The sequence below is a fragment of the Mycteria americana genome (genome assembly GCF_035582795.1).
Source record: "Mycteria americana isolate JAX WOST 10 ecotype Jacksonville Zoo and Gardens chromosome W unlocalized genomic scaffold, USCA_MyAme_1.0 Scaffold_33, whole genome shotgun sequence".
NCBI lineage: Eukaryota > Metazoa > Chordata > Aves > Ciconiiformes > Ciconiidae > Mycteria > Mycteria americana.
In genome coordinates, this window is record NW_027445439.1 from 804,415 (window position 1) to 824,854 (window position 20,440).

Genomic DNA, 20,440 nt, shown 5'->3' on the forward strand with positions numbered 1-20,440 from the left:
TGCTCTGCCAGGTGCAGAAGAAGCTGGGAGGGGACACAGCCAGGATAGTTGATCCAAACTGACCAAAGGGCTATTCCATACCACATGACGTCATGCTCAGTATATAAAGCTGGGGAAGAAGAAGGAAGGGGGGACATTTGGAGTGATGGCGTTTGTCTTCCCAAGGAACCATTATGCGTGATGGAGCCCTGCTTTCCTGGAGATGGCTGAACACCTGCCTGACCATGGGAAGTAGCGAATTAATTCCTTGCCTTGCTTTGCTTGCGTGCGCAGCTTTTGCTTTACCTATTAAACTGTTTTTATCTCAACCCTCAAATTTTCTTACTTTTGCTCTTCTGATTCTCTCCCCCATCCCACCGAGGGGGAGTGAGCGAGCGGCTGCGTGGTGCTTAGCTGCCGGCTGGGGCTAAACCACGACAGTCCTTTTTGGCGCCCAACGTGGGGCTCGAAGGGTTTGAGATAATGACAGATTTGATTGGAATGTGCCAGATAGAATTTATAGCTGTTATTGCTGTTTAGCTATTAATCAGCAGGCTTCTGTGCTTGCCATAGGCTTGCTTGCCTTACTGTATGTTAGAGTCTAGGGGTCGTTAGTGGCTGCTTTTTGCTTTTGCTGCCTGCCGTGCTGCTGTACTGCTGATCACCTTACTCTGCTGTGCCTGGGAACAGTTTGATAACAGCAATGGCCATGTGCCTGGGCTGGCAGATGGCCAGGGCATTGCTGCTGTTTCTGTGCTGCTGTACTGGACAGGCTGGAACTCCGCTGTGAACTCAAGTCGAAGGGACTGTGACCTGTGGATGAATCCACGTGGGAGCGGGACACCCCAAAGCGTCTGTGCCCATGGATGAGCCCATGCCAGAGCAGGTATATCTTGAAACGTCTGTGGCCATGGTTATGTCTGTGCCACAGCAGGTATAGCTCTGAAGGGATTGTGGCCCAAGGATAAGTCCACGCTGGATAAGGTGCGCCTCGAAGCATCTGTGGCTGTGGATGAAGTCCATGCTGCAGCAGGTACACCTCGAAGCATCTGTGGCTGTGGATAAAGTCCATGCTGCAGCAGGTACACCTCGAAGCATCTGTGGCTGTGGACGAAGTCCATGCTGCAGCAGGTACACCTTGAAGCATCAGTGGCTGTGCATGAGGCCATGTTGGAGCAAGTTTACTTCTGAAGGGACTACATTCTGTGGATAAGTCCAAGCTGGAGCAGGGGCAAGGGGAGGACTTCATTGCAATGTTAAACCTGATGTCTGGTCCAAAGGGACCAGGGGTGGAGATTGTAATGGAAATACCTTTAAATTGTTGTATCCCGGGATTTGAGTTGCATGTTGTGGGAATTACTATAGCAGGAACCCCTTGTTGCTAGCCAGGCTAGGAGCAAGGGGAGGAGTTCGTTGCAATGTTAAATCCTATATCCTGGCCCAAAAGGACCAGGGGTGGACATTGTAATAGATATACCTTTAAATTGTTGTAACCCATGATTTGAGTTGCATGTTATAGGAATTACTACAGCTGGAACCACCTGAACAAATGGAGGAGAAGCCTTACAAGATGCAGTGCAAGTGCAGCAGTGACCTGACCTGAGCTGGCTTTGGTGCCCAATAACCCCAAGCAACACACCACCTCTCCTGTCCTGAGTAACAACCATAAGAGATGAAGCCCAAAGTCATGGACTAAATGAACTCAGTGGACATTTTGTGGACATTTATGGACATTTTACAGACATTTTACAGGGGTGGTCCATAGACTAAGGGAATGATATGTGTGTATTATATCAAAGGATGGGAAGGGTGATGGTGGGTAATGAGAATGTATTGAATAGTGTGAGACCTGAGCATGACGTAAATGGTATGGAATAAGGGGTGGATACTGTCCTGGTTTCAGTTGAGATAGAGTTAATTTTCTTCGTAGTGGCTGGTATGGGGCTATGTTTTGGATTTGTGCTGAAGACAGTGTTGATAATACAGAGATGTTTTAGTTGTTGCTGCACTAGTCAAGGACTTTTCAGCTTCCCGTGCTCTGCCAGGTGCAGAAGAAGCTGGGAGGGGACACAGCCAGGATAGTTGATCCAAACTGACCAAAGGGCTATTCCATACCACATGACGTCATGCTCAGTATATAAAGCTGGGGAAGAAAAAGGAAGGGGGGACATTTGGAGTGATGGCGTTTGTCTTCCCAAGGAACCATTACGCGTGATGGAGCCCTGCTTTCCTGGAGATGGCTGAACACCTGCCTGCCCCTGGGAAGTAGCGAATTAATTCCTTGCCTTGCTTTGCTTGCGTGCGCGGCTTTTGCTTTACCTATTAAACTGTTTTTATCTCAACCCTCAAATTTTCTTACTTTTGCTCTTCTGATTCTCTCCCCCATCCCACCTAGGGGGAGTGAGCGAGCGGCTGCGTGGTGCTTAGCTGCCGGCTGGGGCTAAACCACGACACCCTTTCACTCCCGCAATGCCTAATTCCTCCTCATTCCCCCGCCGGTTTTTATTGATGAGCACAATGTCATATGATATGGAATATCTCTTTGGTCAGTTGGGGTCAGCTGTCCCAGCTGTGTCCTCTCCCAACTTCTTATGCATCCCCAGCCTACTCAATGGCAGGGCAGTGTAAGAATCAGAAAAGACTTTGAAGTCTTGAAGCACTGTTCAACAATAGCTAAAACATCAGTGTGTTATCAACACTGGTTTGGTCACAAATCTAAAACATAGCCCCATACAAGCTATTATTCAGAAAGTGTCGTGGTTTAGCTTCAGTAGGCAACTAAGCACCACACAGCCGCTTGATCACGCTCCCCCCACGGTGGGATGGGGGAGAGAATCAGAATAGCACAAGTAAGAAAACTCGTAGGTTGAGATAAGAACAGTTTAATGATTGGGAAAAAAATATATATCATAATAATAACAACAACAATAATAATAAAAAATTGTAAAGAAAAGGAAAACAACAAGAGAGAAAGAGAGGAACAAAACCCAGGAAAAAACCAAAAACAAGTGATGCAAACGCTGACCACCTGCCAACCAACTCTCAGCCAGTCCCCAAGCTGTGATTGCTGCCCCCTGGCCAACTCCCCCCAGTTCAGATACTGAGCATGACGTCATACGGTATGGAATAGCCCTTTGGCCAGTTTGGATCAGCTGTCCTGGCTGTGCCCCCTCCCAGCTTCTTGTGCACCTGGCAGAGCATGGGAAGCTGAAAAGTCCTTGACTCGTGTAAACATTACTTAGCAACAACTAAAACATCAGTGTGTTATCAACATTATTCTCATACTAAATCCAAAACACAGCGCTATACCAGCTACTAGGAAGAAAATTAACTCTATCCCAGCCAAAACCAGGACAGTATCCACCCCTTATTCTATACCATCTACGTCATGCCCAGGTTCTACCCTTTCCAATACATTCCAATTAATCAACACCACTTTTCATGTCTCTTGATATATACACACAGATATCATTCCCTTGGTCTATGGGCCATCCCTCTAAAATGTCTGTTGAGTTCATTTAGTCCATGACTTTGGGCTCCATCTGTCATAACAGTCTTTCAGGGCAGGAGAGATGGTGTGTGGTGTTGGATTGTTGCATGCTGAAGCCAGTTCTGGTTCCATCACTGCTGCACTTTCCTTGGTTTTCATCAAAGTTCATTCTTCATTAGTCTGGGTGATTCTCACTGAAATACCGTTCATATGGCATATAACAACCATAAAAGTGATGACATACAGTATTACATAGCAATTAACATCATACCATTTAATTCATTGGCTATTCTCACCCAAAATCAAATCCCCTTGAGGTACACAGCAGACTTCCCCATCATTTCACATTACCCACCAAGTGCACCCGGGTCCTTGAGCAAAAGCAATCCCGCGGATGGGTTTGCTTTGCCCGAGGCAGGAGTAACCCAGATTGTCTTCCCCAGCATGTTTTTTAATGTGCATTACAGGGACCTTATCCCCTTCTACAGTAGGTAAAAGTTTTGATTGGGCAGGGCCAGCTCGATTGACAGATCCCCTAGTGTTGACTAACCAGGTGGCCTTTGCTAAATGTGTATCCCAATGTTTGAATGTCCCACCACCCATTGCTCTCAGTGTAGTCTTTAACAGTCCATTGTATCTTTCGACCTTCCTGAAGGCTGGTGCATGACAGGGGATGTGATATACCCACTCAATGCCATGCCCTTTGGCCCAGGTGTCTATGAGGTTGTTTCGGAAATGAGTCCTGTTGTCTGACTCAATTCTTTCTGGGGTGCCATGTCGCCATAGGACTTGCTTTCCAAGGCCCAGGATAGTGTTCTGGGCAGTGGCATGGGGCACAGGATATGTTTCCAGCCATCCGGTCGTTGCTTCCACCATTGTAAGCACATGGCACTTGCCTTGGTGGGTTTGTGGGAGTGTGATATAATCGATCTGCCAGGCCTCCCCATATTGATATTTCAGCCATCGTCCTCCATGCCACAGAGGCTTTAATCACGTAGCTTGCTTGATTGCAGCACATGTTTCACATTCATGGATAACCTGTGCAATAGTGTCCATGGTCAAGTCCACCCCTCGATCACAAGCCCATCTATATGTTGCATCTCTTCCTTGATGGCCTGAGGTGTCATGGGCCCACCTAGCTATAAATAATTCACCCTTATGTTGCCAGTCCAGATCCACCTGGGCTACTTCAATCTTAGCAGCCTGATCCACCTGCTGGTTCTTTTGATGTTCCTCAGTGGCCTGACTCTTGGGTACATGAGCATCTACGTGACGTACTTTTACAGCCAGGTTCTCTACCCAGACAGCAATATATTGCCAGAATGCTGCAGCCCAGATGGGTTTGCCTCTGTGCTGCCAATTTTTCTGTTTCCATTGCTGTAACCACCCCCACAGGGAATTTGCCACCATCCATGAATCAGTACAGAGATAGAACACTGGCCACTTTTCTCGTTCAGCAATGTCTAAAGCCAGCTGAATGGCCTTTACTTCTGCAAATTGGCTCGATTCACCATCTCCTTCAGCAGTTTCTGTGACTTGTCGTATAGGACTCCATACAGCAGCTTTCCATCTCCGATGCTTTCCTACAAGACGATAGGACCCATCAGTGAACAGGGCATATTGCTTCTCATTTTCTGGTAGTTTATTCTACAGTGGGGCCTCCTCAGCACGCGTCGTCTCCTCCTCTGGCGATATTCCGAAATCTTTGCCTTCTGGCCAGTCCATAATTACTTCCAAGATTCCTGGGCGATTAGGGTTTCCTATCCAAGCCCGTTGTGTGATCAGTGCAACCCACTTACTCCACATAGCATCAGTTGCATGATGCATAGAGGGGACCCTCCCTTTGAACATCCAGCCCAGCACCGACAGTCGGGGTGCCAGGAGGAGCTGTGATTCAGTACCAACCACTTCTGAAGCAGCTCGAAGCCCTTCATATGCTGCCAATATCTCTTTTTCAGTGGGAGTATAGCGGGCCTCAGATCCTCTGTATCCCCGACTCCAAAACCCTAGGGGTCAACCTCAAGTCTCCCCTGGTGCTTTCTGCCAGAGGCTCCAGGTAGGGCCATTCTCCCCGGCTGCAGTGCTGAGCACATTGTTTACATCTTGCCCTGCCCAGACTGACCCAAGGGCTACTGCATGAACTATCTCCCATTTAATTTGTTCAAAGGCTTGTCGTTGCTCAGGGCCCCATTTGAAATTGTTCTTCTTCTCGGTCCCTTGGTAGAGAGGGCTTACGATCAGACTGTAATTTGGAATATGCATTCTCCAAAAACCCACAACGCCTAAGAAAGCTTGTGTTTCCTTTTTGCTAGTTGGTGGGGACATGGCTGTTATTTTGTTAATCACATCCATTGGGATCTGACGACATCCATCTTGCCATTTAATTCCTAAAAACTGGATCTCCTGTGCAGGTCCCTTGACCTTACTTTGTTTTATGGCAAAGCCGGCTTTCAGGAGGATCTGGACTATTTTCTTCCCTTTCTCAAAAACTTCTTCTGCTGTATTGCCCCACACGATGATGTCATCAATGTATTGCAGATGTTCCAGAGCTTCACCCTGTTCCAATGCAGTCTGAATCAGTCCATGGCAAATGGTAGGGCTGTGTTTCCACCCCTGGGGCAGTCAATTCCAAGTGTACTGAACACCCCTCCAAGTGAAAGCAAACTGTGGCCTGCACTCTGCTGCCAAAGGGATTGAGAAGAACGCATTAGTGATATCAGTTGTGGCATGGCATTTGGCTGCTTTTGACTCCAGTTCGTATTGCAGTTCCAGCATGTCCGGCACAGCAGCACTCAGCGGCGGCGTGACTTCATTCAGGCCACGATAGTCTACTGTTAGTCTCCACTCTCCATTAGACTTTTGCACTGGCCATATGGGACTGTTAAAAGGTGAACGAGTCTTGCTGATCACTCCTTGGCTCTCCAGTCAACGAATCAGCTTATGGATGGGAATCAGGGAGTTTCAGTTGGTGCGATATTGCTGCCAGTGCACTGTTGTGGTGGCGATTGGCACCTGTTGTTCTTCGACCCTCAGCAACCTCACAACAGAAGGGTCCTCCAAAACACCGGGCAGGGTGGGCAGCTGTTTAATTTCCTCCGTCTCCAAAGCAGCTATACCAAAAGCCCACCGGTACCCTTTTGGGTCCTTGAAATACCCTCTCCTGAGGTAGTCTATGCCAAGGATGCACGGAGCCTCTGGGCCAGTCACAATGGGGTGCTTTTGCCACTCATTCCCAGTTAGGCTCACTTCGGCCTCCAATACAGTCAGCTGTTGGGATCCCCCTGTCACTCCACAAATACGGATCGTTTCTGCCCCTGTATAGCTTGATGGCATTAGGGTACACTGTGCACCGGTGTCCACTAGACCCTTTTCTCCTGTGGGTCTGATGTTCCAGGCCATCAAAACCACACAGTCCAGTAAACCCGGTTGTCCCTTTCCTCCACCTGGCTGGAGGCAGGGTCCTTCTAGTCCTGGTCATAGTATTTGTTACTCACTTCTTGTAAATATGAATATGAGTCAGGAATTTCTTCATTAAAATCAGTAGTAAGATCAGCCCTTTTACTCTGCCTGGGGAACTGCCCACTGGAAACCGGAGCAGCAATTTTCCTGGAAGAACCCCCTTGTGTGACTGTTTTTCCTTGCAAGTCACGTACCCATGCCTCTAGGGTCGATGTAGGTTTTCCATCCCACTTCCTCATGTCCTCTCCATGGTCATGCAGGTAAAACCACAGGGTGTCCCGTGGTGTGTACCCTCTATATCCTTTCTCTTGAGCAGAAGAACACTGACTCCTAATAGCTGAGATGCTGGTCCATACAGGTGGAAAGTACGATCTATCCTCTTTGAGTTGCTGGACCAGTTTCTCCACAGCCGAGACAAGGCAGGAAGAGATACTTTCTTCGTATTCATGGAGCTGACTAGCCACTTCATCCACCATTGGTCCCTCTTCATCTTTCCAGTTCTGTATTGCCAATGAGCTGGCATACAACGATGGTGCACTCTGCACCAACTTCGCTACATGGGTCATGTGCACTGGACTTCGTCTGGATCTTTGGATACATGCTCATTGTTCAGGTCACCATATATCACCTCCAGCGTGGCTAATTCCCTCAGGTACTGGATACCTTTCTCCATGGTAATCCATTTGCCTGGGCCATATATAACATCTTCCTTGAAGGGATATCTTTCCTTCATAGTTGACAGGAGCCGCCTCCAGACGCTGAGGGCTGGTGCCCCTTTTCCAATCGCTTTGTCAATGCCCCCTTCCCTAGAAAGGGATCCCAACTGCTTGGCTTCCTTACCCTCTAATTCCAGACTACTGGCCCCATTATCGCAGCATTGGAGCAGCCAGGTGAAAACGTGCTCGCCTGGATGACGGCTGAAATCTTTTCGCATATCTCGCAGCTCACTCAGGGATAGGGATCGGGTGGTTTCTGTCTCGTCCATGAGTCCTTCCTTTTCCTCTCCTTGTGATGGCACTTCTTTTTCATCTTCCCTTTCTAAACGAGCTGACTTTCACCTCCAGGATTTCTTCTTGTGTATAGGGGTGACTGATACCGACATGGGTTGGTTCCCTGGTTCAGCCACAATGCCTGTTGCGGGGGTTGGAGTAACCGCAGTATCTGTCACCGAGGGGGTTGGAGTAGCCTCGGTGCCTGTCGCAGCGGGGCTGGAATAGCCGTGGCATATGTTGCAGGGGCAATTTGAATAGCTGTAGCGCCTGTTGTAGGGGCTGGAGTAGCCACGGTGCCTGTCGCTTTGTCGTCAGATCCAGAGACCTTCTCTTCCCCTTGTGGGTACTGAATAGTGTTGAACAGGGCTCGGTAGGCATGGGACAGGGCCCAGCACATTGCAGTGATTTTTATCTCCCTAGAATTGCCAAGGTGACAACATACTTCTTCCAAATATTCTACTAATTTTTCAGGATTCTGCACTTTTTCAGGGGTGAAGTTCCAAAACACTGGAGGTGCCCACCATCCTAGGCATTTGCCCATGCTATCCCACACACCCTGCCACTCATAACTATCCAGCCTTGGGGCAGATCTCTGGATGATATTCTTAAATTGCTTATTAACCTTAGACAAAACCAAAACAATATTCCCAAGCAATACCAATAGAAGGATCTTAACTACCCAAGGATGTTCAAGATACTGAAAAGTTATTGTAATGAAGGAGGAAACATTGTAGAAGAAAGTAGTGAAGGTGCCATTCTGCATTTCCTCCATAAAAAACCTCTCAGAGGAAGAGGTATAATTGCTAATTGTCTCCATGAGGTGGTACCCGACATACAGTAATGGTTTCAGTATGGCACTTAGATACCAAAATAAACCCAAGGTCACTGTTTTAATAAGAAATCTCCCAGGCAAAACATCACCAATTAAAGCAGAGCACAGCAAACTGCAAAAACCAACACCAATCTTATACATGTACAGGATAAAAATGAGCATGGTGCAGATCAGATAAACCAATATCAAGAACAGATGAATCAGTATCGTGACCCGCAACTGTTAACAGATCTAAATTCCTTAACACGCTCTGGTTAATCTGTTATTATCTCAAACCCTTCGAGCCCCACGTTGGGTGCCAAAAAGGACTGGCATGGTTTAGCCCCAGTCGGCAATTAAGTACCACACAGCTGCTCGCTCACCCTCCCCCCACGGTAGGATGGGGGAGAGAATCGGAAGAGTAAAAGTAAGAAAACTCATGGGTTGAGATAAGAACAGTTTAATAATTGGGAAAAAATATATATTATAATAATAACAACAATAATAATAATAGATTGTAATGAAAAGGAAAACAACAGAGAGGAACAAAACCCAAGAAAAAAAAAAAACCAAGTGATGCAATCGGTCACCACCCGCCAACTGACTCCCAGCCAGTTCCCGAGCAGCAATCACTGCCCCCTGGCCAACTCCCTCCAGTTTATATACCGAGCATGACGTCATATGGTATGGAATAGCCCTTTGGCCAGTTTGGATCAACTATCCTGGCTGTGCCCCCTCCCAGCTTCTTGTGCACCTGGCAGAGCATGGGAAGCTGAAAAGTCATTGACTAGTGTAAACATTACTTAGCAACAACTAAAACATCAGTGTGATATCAAAATTATTCTCATACTAAAATCCAAAACACGGCACTATATTAGCTACTAGGAAGTAAATTAACTGTATCCCAGTCGAAACCAGGACAGAAATTTAACTCTATCCCAGCTAAAACCAGTACATCAGGTTACCTATTATGTGAATCACTAACTCCTCGATGTACAATGTTTTTTCAGTCAGGATCACTAGAGGGGTCATCTTTGATTTCTTCTGAAGCTGTTTTACTTTGTAAAAATAACTTAATATTTACTGGAGTATAACTTAAATCTGATATTCCCGCAGTCAGTGTGAACATTTGCATCACCAGAATTTAATTTTGATCTTGCACTTTATCTCTCTGGAGCAATGAATGTTATATGACATATAAAATTGAACTCCAACTCTGAAACTCAACCCTTTGTATTCAGTAACTCAAAGATATACAGTGAGATAGTACTTAAGACACTTTTCACTTGCCTTTGGAGAAGAGAGTCCATTATTTCAGCTCTAAATCATGCCTCACGGGAATTTTAAAACAGTTTAACCCCTGGATAATTGCATACAATGGACATAGAGCCAAAAGTTTTGATATGTTGGGGAACCTGGACTGTGCCTTGCAGGTATGACAGAGAGGAGAATTCTCTAGAGACTTAAGTGTGAGTACTTGTCTAAATATCTGTAAATTAGCTATGTAATCTGAGCACTCGTCAGCACAAAGCCGGGATGAGCAGGCCTCGTGCGTGCGCCTATGGTATCTCTGTTGCCAAGGGGTCGTCTGTGTGAACGCGGACACCACCTTGGCTCGCTGGTGTCACGTCCGGGACCGGGCCCAGGCCCCACGGCGGTGCCGGGCCGTCATGCTCTCTGGCAACCGTTGCCAGGCAGCAAACGCGCAACCGCGCGCGGGAGAGGCGGGGAGCGCCCCCTTCCACGCTGAACATCACGTATATAAAACTATGGGGGCTCACCCGGAAGTGCTTCTATGAGGGCGGTACTAAGTGCCGTGTTTGCTTTTGGGTGTGCAGTGTGCTTCCTAAGTTAGGTTTCTCTGTCGTGACCGGTTGGCATTGCAGACATCTTCCTCCGGGTTACGTGCCTGCTGGCCTCCGACGTGGGGCTGCCCTCTTTCTGCCCGACTCAGTCTCTGTTACTGTTAGTCCCCTCTGCACCCTGAGTGATGCTGTTACGGGGCTTCGGAACCGCGGGACAGTCGGGGTGGCTGATGCTGCTGCTGGTGGCCTGCGTGGCACGGGCCTCTGAGATCACTTTCGAGCTGCCTGACAATGCCAAGCAATGCTTCTACGAGGAGATTGTCCAGGGCACTAAGTGCACCCTCGAGTTTCAGGTACTCCTTGCTTTCCTCGGCCCCCGGGGAATCTCTTGTTATTTTACTTTTACAGTTAATGTTAGGATTTTAATAACTTAATGCTTATATAAATAGGTGGGCACTCAAACTATGTTATGCGAACAGCCTATCTGAAGTGTTGTTTCTGGTGCTTGGCACCTCTGAATAAATCTTTATAGCATTATATGTTTGAATAGATATTTAAATATTTCAAATAAAATGTTTATTATTTTAGAAAGCTTCTGTATGCATATAAAAGGGCTGTGTCTTTGGATAGAAGTCTTTTCATCCTTCAGGGTGCTTTATCTTAAAGGCAAGAAATTTGGAGCAAGGATTAAATTTAACTACTAGCTTGAGAGTCATCAAAATAGTAAGCTATGAATACCTAAACTGCCAGTTGCTCTTGTTGTGGAGATAGGATAGCTAGTGTGATTCTATAGCACATTGTTCTATAGACCAACAATAATCAAAGGCTGACAATATTTGAGACAATTATATGAAGTTTTGAGTTGCTTATAGGCATAATCTGAATGTTGCTGGTGTTGGAAAGAAATACTGTCATTAATTGTGCAGGAGTGAAGCAGCAGAACCTCTAGAACATTGCTCTGTTGACATGCACATGTGAAAATGAGCCAGGCTGTAATACCCGTTCTACTGGACTTATGCCATTCCTGCAACATAAAGCAGCTTGACCTAATAGGCTAGTTAGACAGTTTAGGCCGTACATAAAGGAGCTGTTTTATTGCATTTTGGTAATCTCAACTTGCTGAATAAATTGCATGGATGGGCTTGTGGATATAGTAAATTACTGATTTATTACAGTAATGTCTTTGCCCCATCAAATTTCATCTACTCTAGCCTTTGCTATAGTACCAGTATCTTAAAATGAAGTAACTAAAACTTCCCTCATAGTTGACATTACATATCCTCAATTTAAAAGATCTTATTTTGAATTGTTCTGTGCGTTTTCCATAGGATGAGGATTTTTGCAAACTTGTATTGAAAGATTTTCAAATTAATGCATTTTATTTTAAAACATTTGTCAGATCAAACAATTTGAAGTGCTAGTTGGGGAAGTGCTAGTTGGGGAAGTGCTAGTTGGGGAAGTGCTAGTTGGGGAAGTGCTAGTTGGGGAAGTGCTAGTTGGGGAAGTGCTAGTTGGGGAAGTGCTAGTTGGATGTTCTGCTTAAGAGAATTTCTTGTTGTTTTCAGGTGATCACTGGAGGTCATTATGATGTTGACTGTCGGTTGGAAGGTCCTGATGGTGCTGTGTTATACAAAGAGATGAAGAAACAATATGATAGTTTCACATTTACTGCATCCAGAAATGGAACATACAAATTCTGCTTCAGCAATGAGTTCTCTACTTTCACACACAAAACTGTGTACTTTGATTTCCAGGTTGGAGAAGATCCACCGCTGTTTCCTAGTGAGAACAGAGCAACTGCACTTACTCAGGTAAAATATTGTTGTGTTTAACAGCAACTGTTAGGTGGAGGGAATGTTTTTCAAATTCAACTGCATTAGATATCTATATCGCTGTTGAAAATGAATGGGATGGAGCTTCTTTAAAATAAACTGAGTTACTAAAAGTGAACCTTTTCTGAAAATTAGGATTTACAGAATGCAGAGCTGAGGAGGAATTAGCAAATGTTTAAGTGGAAATTAGGGAAAATATACAGTGGCCTAAAGTTTAAGGGAACTTTTTTGTGCCATAGTTCTATGTGGAAGTGTGGATTTTATCAAGTGTAAAATATCAATGGATCAGGGTTTTCAAAATTCCTGAGCTTTAGAGAAACTTTGAGAACAATTTGTTTTTATATTAAAATAGTTTAGAGTCTTTTTTGAGGGGAAGACTCGTATGGTTGATCTCTTATGTAACTGTCACTTTTAAAATGGGAAGAGAATTCTAGCGAAATAAACAAATTAACAAAATCAGTCATACTTAACTGGCTTCTAGGTATGTCATTTATAAGACACTTAAGTGGCAAAGTGATATTCTTGTTCCAGACTTATTTTCCTAATGTTCCCTTCTTTCTTCAGAATTTTAGTTTTACACCACTTCTGTCCAAACTAAATCAGCCAACTTCACTTGGAACAGTCACTTTACAAATTCTCACTAACATTCTTACACTATAGCTGTCACCAAACTTCACTTTAAACAACCATTTTAAAATGCTAGCATGGCCACTATTTTACTTGTTTGAACTCAATGGTAGAAATGCCACTTCCCAAATATCCATCTTGCTCACTTGAATTTACCCCATGTAAGTCTGCAGTGGCTAAAGATTTGTAATGAGTAGGTGACTTGCTGTGAATTCAGTTTCTCTCCTCTTCTCGTTTCTCTCCTCTCCTCTTCTCGTTTCTCTCCTCTCCTCTTCTCGTTTCTCTCCTCTCCTCTTCTCGTTTCTCTCCTCTTCTCGTTTCTCTCCTCTTCTCGTTTCTCTCCTCCTTGATTTTGTCTTTTGATTCTTGATCCTGTAGCTCCCTATCTCCCTGCACTTTCTGTAGTCTTCATTCTGTGCATTATGCTACATGTTTTGGTGTTTTGTGTATTGGTGGGGGAGGTGTATTTGGGATTTTTTGTTGGTCAGTCCTTTGGCACCAGTTAGAGAGTATTGAGAACACAGATAATGCAGATTCTAGATCCAGCGTATTTGCAGGCTGTGGGAGAAGGTATAAGAAAAAGTTTATCACTGGCTTGTAGCATACATAATGCAAATCGGATCTTTGGGAAAGGGGAAGTTAACTTTCAAAGCATAACGTGTCTTTGGTAAGTAGGTTCTCCATTGCAATTTTCTTGAAGCTTGTAGTATGACCAAATTTGGGCAGACTTTCACAGGGACTGTAAGAGGTAAATCCCTGAAACTAGACTTTGTTTAAATTTAAGATCCCTGCTGCAGAGTAAGGGAGGGCTCTATAATTTAGCAGTGAAACAAATGGCAGAACTTAATGCATGAAATCTCTTCCTGAATTATTTTTAGAAGAATATCTTGGACTTGTTCAGACACCTGTCCTGAAAGTCATCAACTTGAAAAGCTGATTTGACACATATAAGTAACTGACAGTGGTTTTTATTAGGGTGTCAAACATTTCCTTTTATAATAGATTGTGCTTTTGATCTTCAGGAAATACTGATTTTTAGGGGATAGAACAACTAACCAACTGGCTAAAACTTAAGTATTTTGAAGATATTCATTAATTTCTTGATGGTCGAAAGATAATCATGGGTACTGACTCTTACTTTCAGAAGATAAATTGAAAATGAAAGTAGTTTATGTGTAAAATGATCTACATCTTGGAAAGCCCGTAGTACATAGATTGAAAAGGTTAAGTTTTTTCAGATTAGAAAAGGGAATGTGATTTTTATGAAAGATGACAAGTGCAGTTGGGCAATTTGGTCTTGAGTGTTTGTTATATGAATATGGTAGGGAGCATCCAGGAGTTGTCCAAAGAGTTGTCCTTTCTCTAATCACTTTTTACATATGTGACTAATAGAAGGGTCTCATGCCAAAAGAATGTGTTGAGGTCAGCAATCTAGATTTCAGGCTTTTGTGAAACTTAAGTTTGAGAATTATGCGATGAAGAATCACATACTTCTGAAATCTAAAAGTGTTTTAATATCTACTATGCACATCTTAATGATATAAGAAACTTACTAGCTATCTAAATCTGGGGAGAGATTTACTGCTTGTTTTGCTGGTGTATGTGGAATTAACAAATGTTGGATCACTGATATATTTCAATACAGTGTTTATATTCATTTTTGAACCCAAACATGCATGAATTTTAATATTCATTTTGTGGTTCTTAGAGTGCATTACGTTTTATTGGGTCTGCAGTTTTGCACACTCTGGTATTTAAGTCGGTCACATTCTTGTGTGTAAAACTTGATTAATCAAGTTAGATTTATAGTATTTCGGTCTGACAGTGGACTGAGATAATCTTTCATCTGTAAAGCTATGTGAATCCTAATTTTAAATATCAAACCACAAAACTTCACAGAACAAGCATTAGAAGGGTTCTTAACTGAGCTGTGTATTTGTTTGCTTCTCTAGATGGAGTCTGCGTGTGTTTCAATTCATGAAGCTTTGAAGTCTGTCATTGATTATCAGACTCATTTCCGGTTGAGAGAAGCACAAGGCCGCAGCAGAGCAGAGGATTTAAACACAAGAGTAGCCTATTGGTCAATAGGGGAAGCAGTCATTCTTCTTGTAGTTAGTATTGGGCAGGTATTTCTCCTCAAAAGCTTCTTCTCAGATAAAAGAACCACGACAACCCGTGTTGGATCATAACTGGTAGTGATAATGCTTCAGGTCACTGTGTTATTCACTTGTGAAATTACTGTTCTCCAATTAATTGTAGGTACAAAGGAACTAAATACGTGAAACATCTAAATGTCTACCCCTCCTCACTGATTAAAATCACAAAACATACCCCAAAAGTTATGAAAGGGACACCCGATTTGAAATATAGAGTAAACTTAATGTTTTCTGATACTTGTGTTAAATATCTGGCAAAGACCAGCCTCTCTTTGGTTTTGCTGATTTTAATCCAAATTGAGTTTTACTTTACTGATAAGATTACTCATCTGTGGTATAATGCTTTAAAAGAACCTAACAATCTAGTGTCTGATGTGAAAGACAATACTCATGAAAACTTGATTTGACTTTAATTTTCAGGCTGAATGTATTGGATTATAAGCAAGGTAATGTGATGAACTGTAGTTGCAAGATGTATTGCACTGTCTTGATTTGCTGTAACAAAAAGATCCAATCATATCCTTTGCTTATCTGTATAACTGTTGCAAGCTCGATACTACAAGATGGTGCAAATTCTCCACCTGCCTGGTAAATCTTTACCTGCAAAACCTGCTAAATTTTATACTTGAGTGTATTTGCTTAAATAGACACTTCTCTACATTAAAATATAATGCATTTCCTCTTTTACAGTGTTTTACTAAACAACTTCTAAACTGAGACTACTCAGGAAATGTGCTTTCTCTATTCAAAAACTTAAATCTCCAAGTTGTTTTTAAAAATGCAGTAAAATAGGGAATCTTGTAACTTTGTCACTGAAGCTGTGCAATCTCTGTACTTGTGCTGCTGCTGCTTGTCAGATTTAAGACCAGAGATAGTTTGATTTTTTTTTTTTTTTAATCAAGCAATACAGCACCAGCATTGGACAGTTATATTGCATCCATTAGGCACATGCAAAGCTTTTTATTAAATTGTTTTCCTATTAAGAAGCCCATTTGATACTAATACTGCATTGCATGAGTGCTGTGAACTTTATTTCCCTGTTTGGTGCACTGATACGTTATGGCCTTGTGCATGTAATTGCCACTCTCTTCTGTTAGTGGTCAGGAAATGTTTTAAATATTTTGGGGTATCTTTTTGGTAGATTTGTAGCTGCATTGCTTCCACTTCTCATGTCTTTAGTTTATGTATTACAATAAAACCTTGTTTTATTTGGATGTGGAAGATAGTAAATGTATGTACATACAAATAGCTTGAATTGAGCTAGTCAAAATAAGGCTAAACTTCTTCAGATGGTTCTGGAGGAATAAATGAACTCTGACCAATTTTTAAGTGCACACAAACAAAACTAGGATGAAAAAAATTGTTGAGTTACTAACTCTAATTCAAAAGACTCCACTTAACTAGTTTTCAGCAGGCAGAGAAAGCATGCTAAATCCTCATTAATTGCCTGTATTATTTCCAGCAAAAAATTGACAAGTTACATATACACATGTCCAAGTGGCACTTGAACACGCTGAATAATTAATCTAAGATGACCTCACTTTAAAATGGTGTGGTAGTTAAAAAAAAAAATTGTCTTTGTCTCTTGTAAACTGATAAACTACTCTTTCAGAACTGAAGAAAAAAACTTAAACACTTCAAAAATGAGTTAAAAGGTCACAGGGGTATTTAAAAAGCTTAATGTGTATTAAATTCAGAATTATGTATAATGTCCTTCTATCTTGTATTGAACTTGCAATATTGCAGTCCCATTTTTGAGGTGCAAGCTTCCCTGAAATTGTAACAGAATCTCAGATCAGAAAACAAAAAAGCTAGTGCTTTCTTTTTATGCCTGCACACAATATTCTTGATTGTACCTACATGCTTTATTCTTATGTTTCAGCAACTGATCTTCAGTATTTTTTATGTTTCATTACACAAATGGTGCAGTTTAGGTGCAAGACTCAGTTTCAAACATGATTTAATTTTGATATTTTGACTAGTCTTCTGAAGCCTGAATATCACTTGTTGAGTAGCTTTAATCACAACAAAAACATTTGTTTCAAAAATAGAAACTTTTTTTTTCCCCACTAAATCAGTTCTGTCAAAATGGGTAAACAAAGTATTACCTGGCTGTCACATACATGTGTCTAATTTTTCTTAATGTTTGAATGTGTTGAATGGGATGGTTTAGCTCAATATTATTCCTGTTGAGGTTTAGTGGACTTGAATTTTGCATTGAAGTTGGGTATCTGAACCAAACCTCTGGTATAATGCTGTATAATATGCAGCAATAGCTTAAAAATGCCTTTATTTGGGGGTTATGAAAAACATGATACACATTTAAAAATTGTATATATTTTTTAAAATAAGTGATTGGATAGGATATAATAAAACACATGCTACCACTTCAACACTGGGTGAAGAAATGCTTTGTGTTTTTTTTTTTTTTTTTTTTTTTTTTTTTTTTGTTCAAGCTGCATATATGAAAAGAATAGTTCAATCAGTGGTGTGATATGCAACTAAATCCCCCTGTGTTAAATGAGATACAACTGTGTTTGAAATTGTGAAAGGTTTCAACTATTCCTTGGATGTTTTAGGTTTACATAATTTCTTTTCATGTCCTGAAATGTTAGTTCTTGTTTTAGTTTGAAGGGGGGGGGAAGTTTGAATAAGACAAAAAGACCCTGTGAATATTGTATGGGGAAAATACAAATTAATATATGAATGTGATCTGATTTGTTATTCAAAGCTTTTTGGAAGAATAATGCTCCCCTACCAAATGAAAACAAAACAATTTGAGAAGTCGGTCAGTATTTTTAACATGTTGCCTTCAAAAGTGTTAATCTACCTGACATTTGATTGTTACTTCTATTACTGTACACTGAAAATTATACAAGTTGACTGCTGTTCATAATTAGACATGCTTTAAGGCCATGGTAAAAACTCAAGTTAGAGCAAGATGGTGTGGTTACTGGCTCTTTGCTCAGCACATTATCAGTGCATGCAATAGTAATTTTAAACCTGTTCCTGTTAGAGTGGAATTGTATTTGACCTCTGATGCCTAGAATGACTTGACCTATTGCATCTGTTCCTGTTAATACAGGATGACCTAGAAAGATTTATCTAGTGATGTCTAAAGATGGGATATAAGCTTTAAGTAATTCTTATATAGTAGCTAATGTGTGGTTGGAGGTACTTTATATTGTGTAGCTTATTGTTGAATCTTAGCACATACCACTTTGACAACTGTAAGTTTTAAAAACCTGATATAGTAACTATCACTGGTATGACCTTCCAAAATGGCTTTTTCCCTCCTGTTTTTTCTTCTCCTATGTTGGTTGCTCTACATAAAGAATCTTTCAAGAATATTTACACTAAGCGGATAAAAGAAAGGTTTTTTGCTAGAAATATGGGTAAATTCTACTCTTTCTGTGACATGTTACAGCTATAGTCAAGTAGTGGTGTGGGGTATTTTTAGGTGCCTGGCACCCTGGGATTGGAAGGTAGCTTAAGATTGTGGTGGTGTGCTGCACTGGGGGTGAAGGGGAAATGAGAGAGATGGTGCAGTGTTCTTCCTGGATCTCAATAAGACAGGCTTGACAACAGATAGCTTAATAAAATAGCTGTTTTAATGTGATAGAATAAAAAGAGGAATATAGATAGTAAATCTTATGTCCCTTCGGATGCTGGGAACCCTGTGTTTGTGAAGCACTAGATGGATTTTCCTGCAGCACACTGCACAGATTCCATCCATGGAAGGGTTCTTCCTTCCTCCCTCCCATGCCCTGGTGCCTCTTATTTTGTATAACAAACAGAATCCTATATCATCTCCTGACAGACTAGAATGTTATCTCTGTCATGACACCTACCAGTGGCACAGTACAGGCTGGCATGGGGCATTCCAGCAGGTTCCTTTACAGTGGCTGCTCATGCCAACATATGGGCTTCTCAAGCTTCATGTATGAGGCCCAATAGAGCAGACATGGCTTGTTCAAGATCACTAAATCCTCAAATACAATATCTTTCACAAGGCTCTTAATACAGGTGGTTCAGAGCATGTTTCCACTGAAAACTGATCATCTTGCCAAAACAAAAAAAATTACTTAAAAATAAAAAGAAGGGTAAAAAGTGGATCAGCTGACTCGGAGACCTTATTGCTCTCTACAACTACCTGAAAGGAGGTTGTAGAGAGGTGGGGGTTGGTCTCTTCTCCCAAGTAACAAGTGATAGTACGAGAGGAAATGGCCTCAAGTTGCGCCAGGGGAGGTTTAGATTGGATATTAGGAAACTTTACTTCACCGAAGAGGTTATCAAGCATTGGAACAGGTTGCCCAGGGAAGTGGTTGAGTCACCATCCCTGGAGGTATTTAAAAGACATGTAGGTGTGGTGCTTAGGGACATGGTTTAGTGGTGGATTTGGCAGCGTTAGGTTAACGATTGGACTTGATGATCTTAAGGGTCTTTTCCAACCTATACAATTCTGTGATTCTATATGACAGTCTCCATAGACCCCATAAGACACAAATGGTTCCTTGCAAGTAGAAAAGAGAAACAGAAATAGATTTATAAAATCTTCCGAATACTCTGCACTCTCTCTCTCTCTCACATTCTCTCCAGACCTAAAAATGCTGTGATGTCTAGGCAAACTGCCAGAAGTTTCACACCCAGTGCTGAACTAGCATAAAGTCAAAGGTTGCTAGCTGTATTTGGATGCCAAAACATTAGTACAGCTCCACTAACTACTGGCCTTCTACACATCCTTCTGCAAAGCTAGATCTTTTGCAATTTTTGCCTCTTCTATAAGCTTTCATTGCTTGCCTCTCCAAGTTTTTCTTTAGCGCTAATCTCCCTGGCTGGTTAAGAAAGCATCTCGCATACTAAAAGTTTCTTCTTCAATAGTAGCTGTTGATGAAGGTCCCCTCTTCTCGAATGGGAAGCACATGCATCAAGTGTTGCATGTCCTGGATATGTCTGCAATATTAGTTAAGTACAGTGCAAGCCTGTTCTGAAGACCAGATTTGCCAGTCACCCACGCTGTAACCCCTGAAGCCCCCGCTAAGAAGCTGCCTCAGCCCAAGCTCCACAGATGTTCAGAGTGGAACAGCCTGCACTTTCTAAGAGCCCCAGAATATGTCCAAACTGTCATTTAAAAACTGAGCATGTTACGTTTGAGTGCAATATTGCCCCAGCAGTGACATCCCGAACCTGACGCTTGTTAACATTGTATACTCGGTGATCTCAGTGACTAAGGGCAGCGATTTGAAAAGTCACGGAGCTTCACAAACTGGGATCCACCCTAGATCCCCT

At 42.4% G+C, this 20,440-nt stretch overlaps 1 protein-coding gene and 1 long non-coding RNA gene across 3 annotated transcripts in view; both read left to right on the plus strand.

Annotated features, from left to right (window-relative positions):
• The first annotated feature begins 305 nt into the window (after positions 1-305).
• Positions 306-20,440, plus strand: part of LOC142403089 (uncharacterized) — a 118,243-nt gene continuing 98,108 nt past the window's right edge. Inside the window, exon 1 of the long non-coding RNA XR_012773607.1 lies at positions 306-1,012. This is a non-coding gene — a long non-coding RNA (uncharacterized LOC142403089). The remainder of the gene's footprint in view (positions 1,013-20,440) is intronic.
• On the plus strand, positions 10,538-17,098 carry LOC142403070 (transmembrane emp24 domain-containing protein 7). Of its 2 annotated transcripts, none has more exons than XM_075489212.1 (3): positions 10,538-10,889; positions 12,102-12,347; positions 14,948-17,098. In XM_075489212.1, exons 1-3 carry the CDS (start codon positions 10,722-10,724, stop codon positions 15,182-15,184), a joined length of 651 nt encoding a protein of 216 aa, XP_075345327.1. In that variant the 5' UTR covers positions 10,538-10,721; the 3' UTR covers positions 15,185-17,098. The 2 variants fall into 2 exon arrangements, with proteins under 2 accessions (XP_075345327.1, XP_075345328.1); XM_075489213.1 differs by having other exon boundaries at positions 12,291-12,347.

Excerpts from the sequence above, each read along its gene's own strand:
- LOC142403070 (XM_075489212.1), top strand. The coding sequence starts at position 10,722 with ATGCTGTTACGGGGCTTCGGAACCGCGGGACAGTCGGGGTGGCTGATG. Across the intron at positions 10,890-12,101 it reads AGTGCACCCTCGAGTTTCAG|GTGATCACTGGAGGTCATTA; the intron begins GTACTCCTTGCT and ends TGTTGTTTTCAG. Across the intron at positions 12,348-14,947 it reads GAGCAACTGCACTTACTCAG|ATGGAGTCTGCGTGTGTTTC; the intron begins GTAAAATATTGT and ends TTGCTTCTCTAG.